At 52.1% G+C, this 14,671-nt stretch overlaps 1 protein-coding gene across 1 annotated transcript in view; it reads right to left on the bottom strand.

Moving 5' to 3' along the window:
- The window catches only part of ZCCHC14 (zinc finger CCHC-type containing 14), a gene marked incomplete at its 5' end in the record, with an annotated part of 58,110 nt that extends 48,699 nt beyond the window's left edge, over window positions 1–9,411 (bottom strand). Inside the window, one exon of the mRNA XM_082862655.1 lies at window positions 8,845–9,411. Within this exon, the coding sequence (XP_082718781.1) occupies window positions 8,845–9,411 (567 nt within the window). The remainder of the gene's footprint in view (window positions 1–8,844) is intronic.
- Between the last annotated feature and the right edge of the window lie 5,260 nt (window positions 9,412–14,671).

Genomic DNA, 14,671 nt, shown 5'->3' with positions numbered 1-14,671 from the left:
GCTCCCGGCTGGGGATCAGGACAAGGGCGCAGCAGTAAAGGATGGGAAGAGAGGACCTTGCCTCTGGACACGCTGAGCTCCCTGGGACACCCAGCTGCAGCTCAGTCCCAGTTAGTTAGAGATTTGGGGGTAACCAGGGAGAGTGGCAAAATCACAGCTGAATGTGTCATGAATTATAAAGTGACAGGAGAAGAGAAGGGAGGAGAGAAGCCTGAGGAGTACCATCATCAAGAGGGCAGGAGAGAAACGGAAAACAAACGCTCACAGAAGCAGGAGGAAGTCGGCGGTGCCAGAGAGGTAAGGGAGGGGGCCCGGCTCCCAGGCAGCGGGTGACTAGGCCCCGCCCAGACCCTTTAACCCAGCATCTCAGCAGCCCCATTTGTTTAAAAAAAAATAAAATAAATAACACCATCCCCTGGGGAATTTCACTGCGCAGGGAACCCACAGAACAAATGAGAGATGAGAAGGATAAGGGCTGAAAAGTAGCCAACGAATCTGGCAAATAAGAGGTCATCAAGATAGAGACATCAGTGAGACCCAATAGAGAGTCTAGAAGTAAACCGAAACATACTTGGGAAACACGCCGTACCGTGAGAGACAGCACTTCAAATCTGAGAGGGAAAGGATGCATATTCAACAAACGGCACTGGGACAACTAGGTGGTCATCTGGAAAATATAGACCCAGCTTTGTACCTTACACCAAATAAACTCCAGATGGATCTGTTAAATGTAAAATGAGAAACCACACGAGTTTCGTAAGGAGACACCACCGGGAATGGTTATCATGTATAATGCATGATGTGTGTATGAGCACAATCTATGCATATGTCTAGTACTAGGCACGACACATTGTGTACACTGCATTTCTAATTGGGACACAACACCCAGAAGCCAAACGAGACTGGTAAGAATGACACTAAAAACAAACAAACAAACAACAAAAACTGCATAGTAAAGTCTTTTGGAAAAAACCCAAACCTGGAAAACAAATACCTACAACTTCCACTAAAGACAAAAGGACAATTTCCTTGAAACTTAAAGAGCTCCTAAAAAACAACAAAGAAAAGATCAACAACCCAACAGAAAGGGGCAAAGGATACGGAGAGCTCAACAAAGATAAATAAAATGGATCACCTGCAAACATGTCCCTGCACTGAGCAGCATTCCTCGCCTAAGTGTCCGGCAGCAGCCAGCGGTGCACTGACGCCCCGCAGGAGGGGAGGGACGCAGACAGGTGCTCACACACGCTGTGGAGGTCCCACAAGGTGCAGCTCGGCGACACCCCAAATAATTACATAAGCGCAGACCATGTGACCTGCCACCAACGCCACGTCCAGGCTTCTGCTCTGGAGACACACTTACCAACATGTGAAAGGCCATATGCAGGCGACGTGTACATGATATGGAAGTGACAGACATTGTCTGTAACAGTAAGATGGGAACAGTGCTCATCAGTAGAGACACACAGGGCAGCCACAAAATAGAATGAAGCAGCTCTGTGGACTGACATGAGTGCTCATCAAGAAAGTCGCCAAGAGAAGCAAACAAGAGACAGACCTGTGTGTGCAGCAAGACACCAGTTACCTATTTGTAAACACAGAGAGTCTTTCTAGAAGGTTCTACAAGGAATAAAGAGGGGAACGGAACTGCATGGGTTCCTGGGTAAAAAAAAAAACAAAACCAAAAACTTGTTTTTTTAATGTGATATAAAAGGTATCAACAACCAGGTAAAGGAAAGGAACCTTGAAACGTCCTGTGTGTCCTCCTCTGATTGCATGGGGGATGGGGGAGGGGCAAGAAGGGGATGTTTCATTGAAGATTCTTTTGTAGCTTTTCAATTTTCTTTTTACTTCTCATTATCTATTAAAATATTTTTAATTTAAAAGATTTATTGGGTTCCCTTTAATAAAAACTGTTCTAGTTGAAGAGGCTGGGGGCAGAAGCCAGGTTCCAGGAGGCTGGCTGTATTCTCTACCACTGGGTTCGTGTGTGTGTGTGTGTGTGTGTGTGTGTGTGTGTGTGTGTGTGTGTGTGCGGCGCGCACGCACACACGGGCAGAATAGCATGTATGGGAGATCCTATTTGTATTTAATTATGTATATATGATGTTTTCAAAGAATACATAAGTACATATTTATATAGGCATTAGAACATCAGAAGGATTCACACCAAACTGTTAAAAATGGGCTCTCCCTGGAGCGCAGGCCTGCTGGCTGCTCTGGGGCAGGACTTGGTCACAAAGGAACCAAGACGTGAGCGGATGACGGAGGGGACACGTGGAAGGAAGGGTCTCGCTGTTTCCACGAAAGGGCTGATGCTCCAAGTGGGAAAATAGTGGAGGTCAAAGGTTGCTGTGGGGAGGTGGGGAGGTCAGGAAATAGCAAAGCGCAGCACGTGACCTAACGATGTCCCTGAGGAAACAGGCAGATGTGACCAGAACAGAGACAGAGGGACTGCCTGGGACAGAAAGGCAACCTCTGCCCCAAAACGTCCACCCAAAGCTCCAACCCCCAGAGGCGCGTCCATTGGCCCTGCCTCTGAGGTCCTGGCCATATACTGTGCCAAAGAGATTATGTGAAATGAGCAATTACTTGAAAGATAGTGGGTCTTGCCTTTGTCTTCTCTTCACTCTAAATAACGTCAGGCCTTCTAACCCAAAACAAAACAGACTGCTTAAGAATTAACCAAATATTTTATTAGTTCTTGATAATTGCTTTTCGCTTTTGACAGGAAACGCTGCTATAATATGTTAGGTCTCACAGGGCAGCCATAAAATAGAGTGGCTATTATAAATAGGGAGGCTCCCACAAAACCGCTACAGAGACTGGAGAAAAGCTGCCTGGTTGAAACTGATTTCTAAACTGTATATGTCAAGGGTAAAGTCAAACATCAGAAACCCTTCAATAATCTGTAAACCAGTTAGTGAACTTGGGGCAACAGTTCCTACTCAAACTAATGAGACAAGTAGTGTTCTGAGGAGGGTTCTCAAAAAAAAAAAAGGTACCCAAAGGATCTTTCTTTCTAAAATCCAATCCATCTAAGGCAGGAAAAAATAAAAAGAATACTGAAGTAGAGACTGTTTTTCCTAGATGTGATAAAATTTTTCCTCTGATTTACTAACAGCCTCTAAGGAGGTCAGCAGTCAACGATTTAGCAAACAGAAAGGATGTACCAGCTCGGGTCCCTTCTCCTAGCTTCCTTTCAAGTTGTAAAACTCGGAAGTGAATTTGTTGGGAAAATACGTATACTAATCCAAAATGTCCTCAATCCAAAAGGAAGGTAAATAAAGTACACAGGACTGAGAAGAAAGATGGGTACAATAAAGCCTAAGTGAACAATGAACTTCAAAAACTGCAGAAACGAGGCTAATGTTGATGTTCATCTGCAATTACGTTCTAACTTGTATCAGTAATGCTACCCCATCGCTCATCACACCCTAATATGACATGACACTTCCAGCTTCTACAACTATACTCCAGAACACAGGTGGAACAGGAGCTCAAAAATGTTTGCTGAGTTAAATAAAGCAAATGCTAACTAGCTCGTGTCAAAGGAAACAGCCTCAAATTAACCTGAGGGCAAAAGACAGTCATTAAAGTGCCACACAATCTGAGCCATTATACAGGAGAAAAACAGCAGGACTGCGACTCCAAGGACAGGTGAGGGGTCTTCATTTTCAATGAACACACCAGCAGCAGAAAAGCAATTAAAACTGTACCCCAGGATGTCTCAATTCCTTATCATGTACTTCACTACAAAAAGAGGACACTCTTTGGGACCTATAAAAGCTGGCCAAAAAAAAAAACACCAATCCCTCTCAGGACACCCTCTCCTGTAGTGTGATGAAGGAAGCCAGACTTGCGTGGAGACTGGTGACCTTGGACCTCAGCTGCCTGGAACAAGTGTGAACAGGGAGCCGCACTGGCCTTCCAGGCACAGCTCTTCCTTTAACCTGAGTGGGAACAACAGCAGCTCCAGGCAAAGTCCCTTCTTGTGGTTTCAGACTACTTTCAGCTCCAACAGTCCAGGGTTTAGGGTTAAAGGAGAAACCAGAGGAAGCCGTTTCTACAGCACATGACAAACCACCAGGTGTCTCACCTCTGAACTGCAACGATTTCCAACAGCTTACGAAAAGCAACGAGACAAAGCAAGCTCTCGCCTGCCTTGGGCAAGAGATTATTAGCAGGTTCGTTCACCGTATCTGCGTGGACCCCAAGTTTCTCGGGCACTCAGCCCCCAGAGGAGGACACACACCCAGAGAAGGGCCACCACCCACCACACTCCTGCACTAAGCACTTTAGACACAGTTTCGACGCCCTCTGGAAATAGGTCCGTGAGGATCCTGATTACAAGGATTCCGGAAAGGGAGGGCAGGAGGGGCTCACAGCGTGACCACGGAGCTGACCACCAGTCCTGAGAGCAGAGTGGCCTCCGCCACCTCTCACTGCAGCTCCTCTGGGAGGCCAGGGACAGACCTGCCGGGCGCCGCGCCGACGCCCAGCAATCCGCCAGGTGGACTCTTAACGTGAGAGCCAGGTCCCTCCGGACGGCCGTGTGTGGGCGACGCTCCCGAGACGACTGAGCAAGTGTTAGGTGGAAGGGATTAAGACACGAGCCTGCTAGCCGTGAATGAAGAAGTCTAGAAGCAGGCACCGGAGACAACTCACAAACCCATCAACTAACCGATGGATGGACAGACAAAACGGGGTAGAGCCACACAACAGAAATTATTCAACCTGAAAGGAGTGAAGTGCTGACACAGGCTACACAGAACATGAGTGAACCTTGAGAACAGGAAGCTAAGTGAAAGCAGCCAACCACAAAAAGCCACCTAGTGTGTGATCCCATTTCCATGAAATGCCCACAACAGGCAAATCCACAGACAGAAAGTGGATTAGTGGTTGTCACCGTTGGGGGAGGGTGAATGGAAGTGACTGCAAATAGGTACAGGTTTCTTTTAGGGGTGATGAAAATGTTCTGGAATCTGACAGTGGTGATGGCTGCACAGCTCTGTGAATATACTAGAAACCACTGAATTATACACTTCAGAGGAGTGAATTTCATGATATACGAATTAAGTCTCAAAAAATAAATAAGCATATGCCACAGCACTTTATCACTTATACACAGAAAAGATGGTAAAGGATAAATTTAAACTTTTCCCAAAACTATGGCTTTATAATTAAATAAAAGGGAAAGACCGTTTTTCGCACTGCACACCTGCAGCACCAGCTACTGAGCGCAGTGAAGCCACCCACTCTCCCTCCAGCCTATGCACACCTTCCTTTCGGAAAGTAAAAATGTCTATTTTACATTCTTCACACTTTTAAACTTCTTCTACAAGTCCTTGGAGCAAGAAGAATTTTAAAATAACCCAGTGAGACTTTGGAGAAGGAACTGCAAATACTATATCAGAAAATTTAATTACAAGAAGTATGTCCCTTTAAATAGGATAAAGAATAAAAAACAATCAACATCTTTATCTCTAAAAGATAAACACAAAGTCTCTAAGCTCAAAGAGTTCAAAACAAAACACAACATCTTACAAAAGAAATGCAAACACAGCTTTAAGGGGCTGCTTTTTCAGGACTGCACTAAATATTAGATTTAGGGATACTAACAAGGCAAAAGGCTTACTTGTTAGATTTCACAGGACTTGTGCATCAGTGTCAGGCATAAATTTGAAAGCAGCAAAGGAACAGAAAGTTAAATGAATATGAGTGAAGTTAAGTTCAGCAGTGACACAGGGGATGTACCAGGTAAAACTAGACACCATGGGCTTCCCTGGTGGCGCAATGGTTAAGAATCCACCTGCCAATGCAGGAGACATGGGTTCAAGTCCTGGTCCAGGAAGATCCCACATACCTTGGAGCAACTAAGCCCATGTGCCACAACTACTGAGCCTGTGCTCTAGAGCCCGCGAGCCACAACTACTGAGCCTGTGTGCCACAACTACCGAAGCCCAACGTGCCTAGAGCCCGTGCTCCGCAATGAGAAGCCACCGCAAAGAGAAGCCTGTGCACCAAAACGAAGAGTAGCCCCTGCTCGCTGCAACTAGAGAAAGCCCGCGCGCAGCAACAAAGACCCAATGCGGCCAAAAGTAAATAATAAAATAAAATAAATAAATTTATAAAAAAAAAACTAGACACCATGATTGTTTCTGAAACATGGAAGCAATGGCCCCAAGGTTCCTCATTATAACCTCATTATTAAATGTCAGGCAAAATTCTCCAATTTCCCACGGATGAACAGAACAACAAAAAAAAAGCCAGCTCCAAGTAACTACGTATTCAAAAATCAACTTAGAAAACACCAAAACTCCAAACCATAAATATGTCACTCCCTGACAACGTGCCTTGCTTAAGTTAGTACTCCTAGGGAAATCTCTGGCGGTCCTGTGGTTAGGACTTGGCGTTCTCACTGTCAGAGGCCGAGGTTCCATCCCTGGTCAGGGAACTAAGATCCTACAAGCCCAGCATTGCAGCCAAAAACAAAGTTAGCGCTCCTCTATGGAAAGCCAGAGAGGACAGGGCCAAGAGAGCACTCATAGAACATCTCCTGGGCGCTTCACATGGGACCTCATGGATCCCTCCAAACGAGCCCATGAGACAGGTAACCTGCCTTCCACCCCAAAAGGGAAAACCAGGAGGAGAGAGGATTCTGGCCAAGGTCACACAGCTGGTCAATTCCCAGCCCCTGCATCTCATCAAAAGGGTTTCTGGCTTGACAAAAAGTCTCTCTTAAAAAAGGTATTTTGGTTCTAGCTTTAGCTCGCTGCCCCGCCAGAATAATCGGCACCTTCTGCTTTTATAAGGTGATTCATCTGTACACACACAGGAATCCGCTTCAAGAGGGGAGTACGACTCTACCAGTGTTTACCAACACGAACAGAGGACTGAGACCTCATGAAACCGGCCACCAGGGACTGAAACCCCATGAACACCAGCACCCCAGAGCCTACTGAGTGCCCTGTGGACAACCACATCTTATAGGGCCCTGCTTTCCCTTTGTCATAGCTGGAAAAACATTTTTAGGATGGGATTTGAACACACGCTTAAAACAGGAAACCAAAGTCTCAGAGGTGGTTCATATCTCAAAAAAGATACGACAAGTTAAAAACCAATGTAGGGGGGCTTTCCTGGTGGCACAGTGTTTAAGAATCTGCCTGCCAATGCAGGGGACACGGGCTCGAGCCCTGGTCCGGGAAGATCCCAAATGCCACGGAGCAACTAAGCCCATGCAACACAACTACTGAGCCTGCAGTCTAAAGCCTGCGAGCCACAACTACTGAGCCTGCGTGCCACAACTACTGAAGCCTGAGCGCCTAGAGCCTGTGCTCCACAACAAGACACCGCAATGAGAAGCCCACGCACCACAGGTAAGAGTAGCCCCTGATTGCGGAAACTAGAGAAAGCCAGCGCACAGCAATGGAGACCCAATGCAGCTAAAAAAAAAAAACCAACCAATGTAGGTATCACAACCCCGTCTCAAAGGAAATCATTAAAAGCCACAATCCACAGTTGAAAGAGCTTAAAAACCACCACTAGCAAACCAGAGAAACAAAGCTTTAGTTTCAGACAGCACAGACACTATCAAAAAGCACTTAGACTACTGGTGTGACTGCAATCTTTTACTACCAAAGAAAGTCAGTTTTAATCCTAAATCACACAACACACATGGTCAAAGATAAATCCTTTTGCTTGGAGCACAATTCTGGCACAGGGTCCCAGGGGGCTGTTAAAAAGACACTGGAGCCCCAAATGCTTTGTGTTTACATAATTTTTAAACATCTAGACAAAAGTTCACATTTCTAACTGAATGACCACTCTGCCCTTCCTGTTTAATTTGGAGACAGGAGATCTTTTAACTCATCCTAGTTGGACTCTCAATCAGCCTAGGATTTGTTTCTAAAAAGGAAGGCGGGTCACGGAGAAATAACTGTTTCACATCCGTTGAAGGCTCCAAACCTGCTTTTCCGTCTGTTACAACAGCCCTGTTCTTACACACAATATAAATACAGACACACGTACACATTCAGAAATACACATATACACTCTATACACATATATACATGAGCACACACTCACGTATACACACAATGCACATACACTCAAGCAGACGTGTACTCACGTACACGCACACACTGACACACGTGCACACGGCGGCCTGCGGCCCATGGCGGCCTGCGGCCCACGCCGACCCTAACCTCCTCGGGGCGACGCCGACCCCACCACTCCCGGGAAATGGACACCTAGGCCGTGGGAGCCCCAGCACAGCACCCCGCGAACGTCTCCTATCGTTACAGCGCCTTCTAATCTCCACCTCACTAGCGGCTTCCTTTTCTGATAATAAACACCAGATTTGGAGAAACCAAGAGGACACAATGTGTAACGGTTATCTGTCGCCCAAGAGCCCGATGAAGGGGACAAAGGCTTTATCGCGCTTCCAGCTTCCCGCGGAAGACGTGTACCGAAGGCCCGGCGGGCCGCGAACTCTGCCCGGTGCGCCCTTCCCCAGTCCCGGAGCCCCCTCCCCCGGGCCCCGAGCAAGGCTGGTGCGACGGGCCCCAGGGGGCGTGGGGTGCCGGGCGGGGTCTAGGGGTTTGGGTTTGGAGTGCAAGGAGGGAATAGGGGGTTGAGGTGAGGGTGGGGTCTGAAGTGCAGGAGGGAGACGTGGGACACGGAGTGAAGTGCGGAGTGGAAGCTTGGGGTGGCGAGGAGACGGTGGGGCGGAAGCCTGGGGTGCGGTTAGGGGTTTGCGGTGATGTGGGATGCCAGTGGGGGCTTGGGGAGCGAGGTGTGAGGTTTGGGGTTCAGGCGGGGGCTTGGGGCGCGGGCACGCACCTTGTGGCAGGCCGGGCATGTGGGCAGCGCGCTCTTGCCCCCGGGGCCCCCGCCGCCGCCGCCGCCGCCGCCGCTCAGGCTGCTCTGGATCTGCGTGAGCTCCTGGCGCAGCACCTGCTTCTGGTGGAAGCTGAAGGCCGGGTGGTTGGAGGCCATGGTGAAGAGCAGCAGGAACTCATCGCCTGTGCGGCCCTCGTTGAGCTGCAGCCCGTAGTTGTGGATGATGGAGTCGATGTGCGTGAGCGTGCGGTAGAGCACGCCCGCCGCCTCGCGCTGCTCCGAGCCCAGCAGCGCCAGCGACACGAGCAGTTTGCTGCGCACCACCTCGTCTGTCAGGTTGGTGAGGCTGCCCAGGTCGGCCGGGTTGTTGGCCTTGATCTCCGAGTCGCGCAGCGAGTGGTAGTCCTTGCGGGCCAGGTCCTCGAGGCACGAGCCGAGGAAGCGCAGCTCGAGCGGGATGCACAGGTCCAGCAGGCCGCAGAGGAACTCTACGCGCTGCGGCGACGGCAGCTCCGAGAACCAGCGGTACACGCCGTCCCTCTGCAACGGGCAGCGCTTCTCCACCATGCTGCCGCCCGCGCCGCGCCGCCACGCGGGGCCGGGGGCCGCCGCCCGGGGCCGGGGCCGGGGCCGGGGGCGCGGGCGGGCGCGGCCGGGGGCGCGGCCGGGGCCGGGCGAAGGCGAGGGCGGCCGGGCGCCGAGGGCCGCGCCGGGGCCGGGGGCGCGCGGCGCGGGCGAGACCCCCGCCAGGGGCCGGCGGGCGGGCGCGCGCGGGGCGCCGGGGGGGCCCGGGGCGGCCGGGGCGGCCGGGGGCGGCGATCGGCCTCGGGCCCCCCGCTCACGGGCGGGCTCCTGGCCCGCGCCCGTCCCCGGCGGCGGCCGGTGCGCGGCGGCGGCGGCGGCTGCTCCTCGTCGTCGTCGTCGTCGCCCGGGAGGCGGCCGCCCCCATCTCCCCCCGCGCCGCAGGGTCTGTCACTGCGGGCCGCCCCCCGACGGAGCCGCCCGGGCCATGCCGCCGCGCCGCCGCGCTGGGCCGACGGCCGTTACCCGGGACGGAGGCCGCGGCGGCTCGGGAGCGGCGCTCGGAGCGGGCTCGGGAGCGGGCGGCGGAGGGATCTGCGCCGGCACTTGCCACGGCCTCGCGCCTTTGCTCCCAGCGCCGCGGACGGATCCGGGCCGAGCGCCGCGTTCGCAGCTGACGGGCGCCGGGACAAGGCGCAAGTGGGCGGGGAGGCCGCCTCTCACGACAGCCAGGCGGCCGGGCCCGCCCCCCGAGCTGATTGGCTCGGGCTGCGCCTTCTCTACCCATGATTGTTCCGGGTCCCCAATCCGATTCGCCCCTGACCCGGCCACGCCTCCGTGGGGCTGTCGATCACGTTGGAACCGCCCCGGCCCGCCCCGCGGCGGCCGGCGGAGTCAATTGGCCGGCGGGCCGGGCGGGCCGAAAACCCGAGGCGGATTTCTGGTTGCTTTTGTTCACACAGATCTGCGTGGAGCATTGTTTTAGGTGGAAGCGGGAGTCCGGGCTTCCCGTTTTATTCCTGAGCGTCACAGTAGGAAGGCAGCGAGTGTCTTCGAAAAGCCGCTGGAGCGGGGCTCCAGACACCCGCGTCCCCATCCCCCCTCTGTCTCTGCGAAGCTGTGTGACCTTGGGCGAGTCGCTTGGCCTCTCTGAGTCCTGGGCGCCTCCCCCGAAAATGAGGGTGATGACAACCGCCCCCGGGGCCCGTGAGAAGGTCGTGAGCTCACAGAGGCCCGGCGCCCTCACCTCTGAGGCGGCTGGCCTGCCTTGAGATGTGACGGGAACAAGCTATGTACGAAAACCTCATCCAAATTGAGCCATTAAGTCGGCCTCTTTTCAGCGGGTTACTTCCTCAGCTCTGGGAACCGAGAGGATGCAAGCACACCGGCCAGGGTTAGGGAGCATTTGCATTGGCACGGATTCTGGGTTGGGGACAGGCGGGGGAGAAGCTGGTGGCCCAGCCACCTATAACCCTACAGCTGCAGGCAGCGGTCCGCCATCTTCAGATAAGGAAACCGAGGCCCGAGAGCAAGAAATTCATTCTTCCCTGCCCGTTCAGTAGAACCTTTCTTCTGACGTCCTGTGGTCTAGGACGGGGCCTGTTCCTGCATTTGTTCAGCAGCTCGACGGGGGCCTGGTGGACGCCAGGTTCTGAGCCCTGGGGGGCCCCTTGCGAACAAAGCCTGCCCTCCCGCCTTTGGAGCTGACAACCTGGTCCTGGGCAGTACACAATAGAGATTGATTTAATAAATGAATGCATTTCTTCAGGACGTGGTCCAAGGTACTAGAAACTTCCTAACAAGACGTTCTGCAACCTCTGGACTTCAAAGTTGAACAGACATTGCAGAGCCATACTTGGGGTGGGGGGAGAAGATTTGCTTCCCAATCCCCCACCCCCTCCACTCCTGGGACAAATCTTCCCTGAACCACCTGGTGTTCTTGGCCATTGTGGGAAGGAGCAGGCATCCAGGTGAAGGTCAGTGTAGCTTCCCAAGTGTATTAGGTCCTCATAGGCAACAGGGGCAAGGCTGGGTCCAGCTGGGTCTCTGCACCTTACTTCCCCAGTACAGACTAATTTCTGCGAATAATTTAATCCTTGTTCTCTTCCACCTCACCTTCTCAAGTGATTCCAGGGCAGTAGCCGCATTCCAAAATCTACGACATGAGGAAGTGAAGGAACATGAAAACCAAAACAGTTCACCGTTGCTTTCTTTTGATAAATTAAGTTCCTTGGAATGGAAAGATCTTGGGACCTTATCGGTGCTGGGGTTTTCCTCAAACCCAGCCCTTCATGGCTGTGAAATCCCTAAGCTCCAGTGCCAGTCGACCTGGATTCTACTCCCAGCTCTAGCGGGCTCTGTGACCTTGGCCGTACATTCAACCCCTCTGAGCCTCAGTTTCCTCATTTGTAAAAAGCAGCCGGGAACCCCGCCTTCCAGCTGGCAGTGGAGGTCAGAGGTGCTAATGGGAGCCCTTGACAGCTGGGACAACTGAGCCACAAGTAACTGGATCAAGGTCTCCCAGCTCCCAGCCGCCTTCTTGCCACTTCTGCCTGTGCTATTTGCTATTTAATGTATGCACTGGGGTGAAGGGTGTCCCCCAAAAGGTCTTGTTCACCCAGAACCTCAGACTGTGACTTTATTTGGAAATAGGGTCTTTGTAATTATAATTCAGATGAGAATCAAGATGAGATCATGGACTAGAGTGGGCCCTAAAGGAGAGTGTCCTTGTAAGAGACAGAAAAAACCCAGAGACTCGGGAAGAAAAAGCCATGCAAAGACAGAGGCAGAGCTTTGGAGCCAAGGGACACCTGGAGACACCAGGAGCTGGAAGAGGCAAGAAGGACCCTCCCTGGAGCCTTCAGGGGGAGCATGGCCCAGCAGACACGTTGACTTTGAACTTCTGGCCTCCAGAACTGTAAAAATACATTTCTGTTGTGTTAAGCCACCAAGTTTGTGGCTGTTTGTCACAGCAGCCCCAGGAAACTCATACAGTGTTGCTTCCCCCTCAACTTCAGTCTAGCTCAATTTAATTCAACAGATATTAAATCCCTGCCCTGCTGGACCAGACCCCACTCAGGGTTTGGGGCTTCTAAGGAGAAATGAGACCCAGGCCCCCCGACTCTAAGGAACTGACGGCCTGGAGTCCCTGCTGTGAAGCAGCTGGGCCACCAGTCCACAAGGGAGCTTTCCCTTCCGCACACTGTTCCCTTCCCCAGGGGCCTCCTGGGAGCGGAGCTGGTGGGCACTGACTCCCAGCCGGCCCTGAGGCTGCAGTTTTCTCTGCTCTCCTTGCTCTCCCAGCCACCCGGGGATCCTTCCTTGAAACAGCCTCCAGCCCTGGGCTATTTGGAGCTTCTCACTTTCCCTTGCTCTGCAGCAGGTGACCCCTGGCTTCCACTGGGACTTGAGTGTTTCTCCAGCTGCTACAAAGTAGAGAGGCCGGGGACCCATGGGAGGAGATTGAAGGGGCATCCCTCCATGTGAGAGAAAGGGGGCTGCAGGTAACAGGGAGGTGGGGCTGTGTGTTCAGCAGGGAGAGATTCCCCACACAACGCTGAGCAGGACAGCAGGCTCACTCGCTCCTTCAGGCCATACCTGCCACATACCTGTGCCTGACACAGGGCCCAGGGACGACAGTGCAGTCTAGGAGAGCTCTCGGTCTACAGTCGGACAATGTGTCTGTCTGCATTTTCCATAGAGCTGGGGTGGAGCAGAAATTAATATTATCTTTGAGAAAGAGAAAGATTTGGGGTTCACCCAAAATTCCCCAAATGATTTTGCAATGAAGCTATGATGTGCGAGGGATGACTTCTTGCATCTGAATCAGTGACACTGTTGAATTACTTCAGTAGGCAGGGACCAGGCTGAGACAAGAGGTCAGCCAGCTGGAGTACGGCTCTCCATCTCCCCCACCCCATGGCCTTGCTTCTCCTCTCACTTAGAATCCCGGCCAGAGAGGAAGAGCCTGGAGGCCAGGTTGTGGTTAGGCAAATGAAAACAGAATTAAGATTGAGACTCTGATTAAGATGAGGGTGCCTTAAAAACATAGGCTCTGTGCCTGGACCCACCACTTATTTTTCCCTGAGATGTGTGGCCAGGATGTGTGTGGTCTCCACTTAGATGCTTTTGTTTGTCCTAGGCCCTGCCTTCCTGTGATTGAGAAAGGAAAGGGACCCCTAATGTGCGGGACTTAAGCAGCGCCCCCCTAAATCCTACTGCGGGATCCTTGCTTGGTGCCTCGGCTCCCGATAGCCGCAGTGATGGCCATGAGGCAGTGATGGCCACGAGCCGGTGTGAGGAATCCTGATAGTGCTGTCGTTGTTCCCATTTTACAGATGCAGAGCAGTCAGTTGTGGGCCTGGGGGCACGTGGTTCAGATACGTTGGAACCAGATCCTGACCTAAGTCAACTGCCAGGGCTCTGTCCCTCAGGGAGGAAAGCACAAAGGTGACAAGTCATTATTCTCTGTTTCTGCAAACTGGAGATTCCAAAGGTATCTGTGGCATGCCACTTCTTCCTAGCCCTAACTGCTGCCAGAGTCCACCTGGGGTCATAAATGGGCAGTTGACCCCAGCCACATCTGGCCCTGTTTCTGCGTGCCCACACGTTCTCCTCCAGGGCAGACCTGCTTTCCAGGGTGTCTTTGACCTTGGGCTGGAGGCAGTGTTTCCCCAGGGGGAGTTACCTGGGCTCTTACTTAAGATGCAGATTCCCAAACCGGACCCCAGGTGTTGAGTCAGACTCTGTGGGGCGGGGCCTTGGAATCTGCATGTGGCGAGCTCCCTGGGGCACACCGAAGTGGGACGACCCCCCTCGGGCAAGGCGTTCTTGCTCTCAGGCTTCTAGTGTGCGTCCCTGGGTCGACAACTGCAGTCATAATCAGAGTGAAGTCCGTGTTACAGGCCTACCATTCTGCAAGGATCTCCCTATTTTAGTTTATTTTTTGTTTTATTTTATTTTATTTTAATTTTGGCTGCGCTGTGCGGCATGTGGGATCTTAGTTGCCCGACCAGGGATGGAACCCGTGCCCCCTGCATTGGGAACACGGAGTCTTAACCACTGGACCGCCAGGGAAGTCCTGGATCTCCCTATTTTACAGGTGGGGAGACTGAGGCTTAAAGAGGCCATGCAGCCAATGATTAGTGATTCATTAATAATTCTCATCATTAAGTTCTGCAGCCTTATTTCTGTTGTATATTTGCTTGTTATTCACATTTCTATGTTTCTTATGCCAAAAGAATGATATCCTCTGAAAGCTAACTGTTCACTGCTGCTCTCGGTTTTGAGTGTTTTGGGTTTCTTT

Source organism: Leucopleurus acutus (assembly GCF_964270905.1).
Source record: "Leucopleurus acutus genome assembly, chromosome: 20".
NCBI lineage: Eukaryota > Metazoa > Chordata > Mammalia > Artiodactyla > Delphinidae > Leucopleurus > Leucopleurus acutus.
The sequence above is the reverse complement of the archived record's forward strand: the minus strand, read 5'-3'. Positions and strand labels throughout refer to the sequence as shown.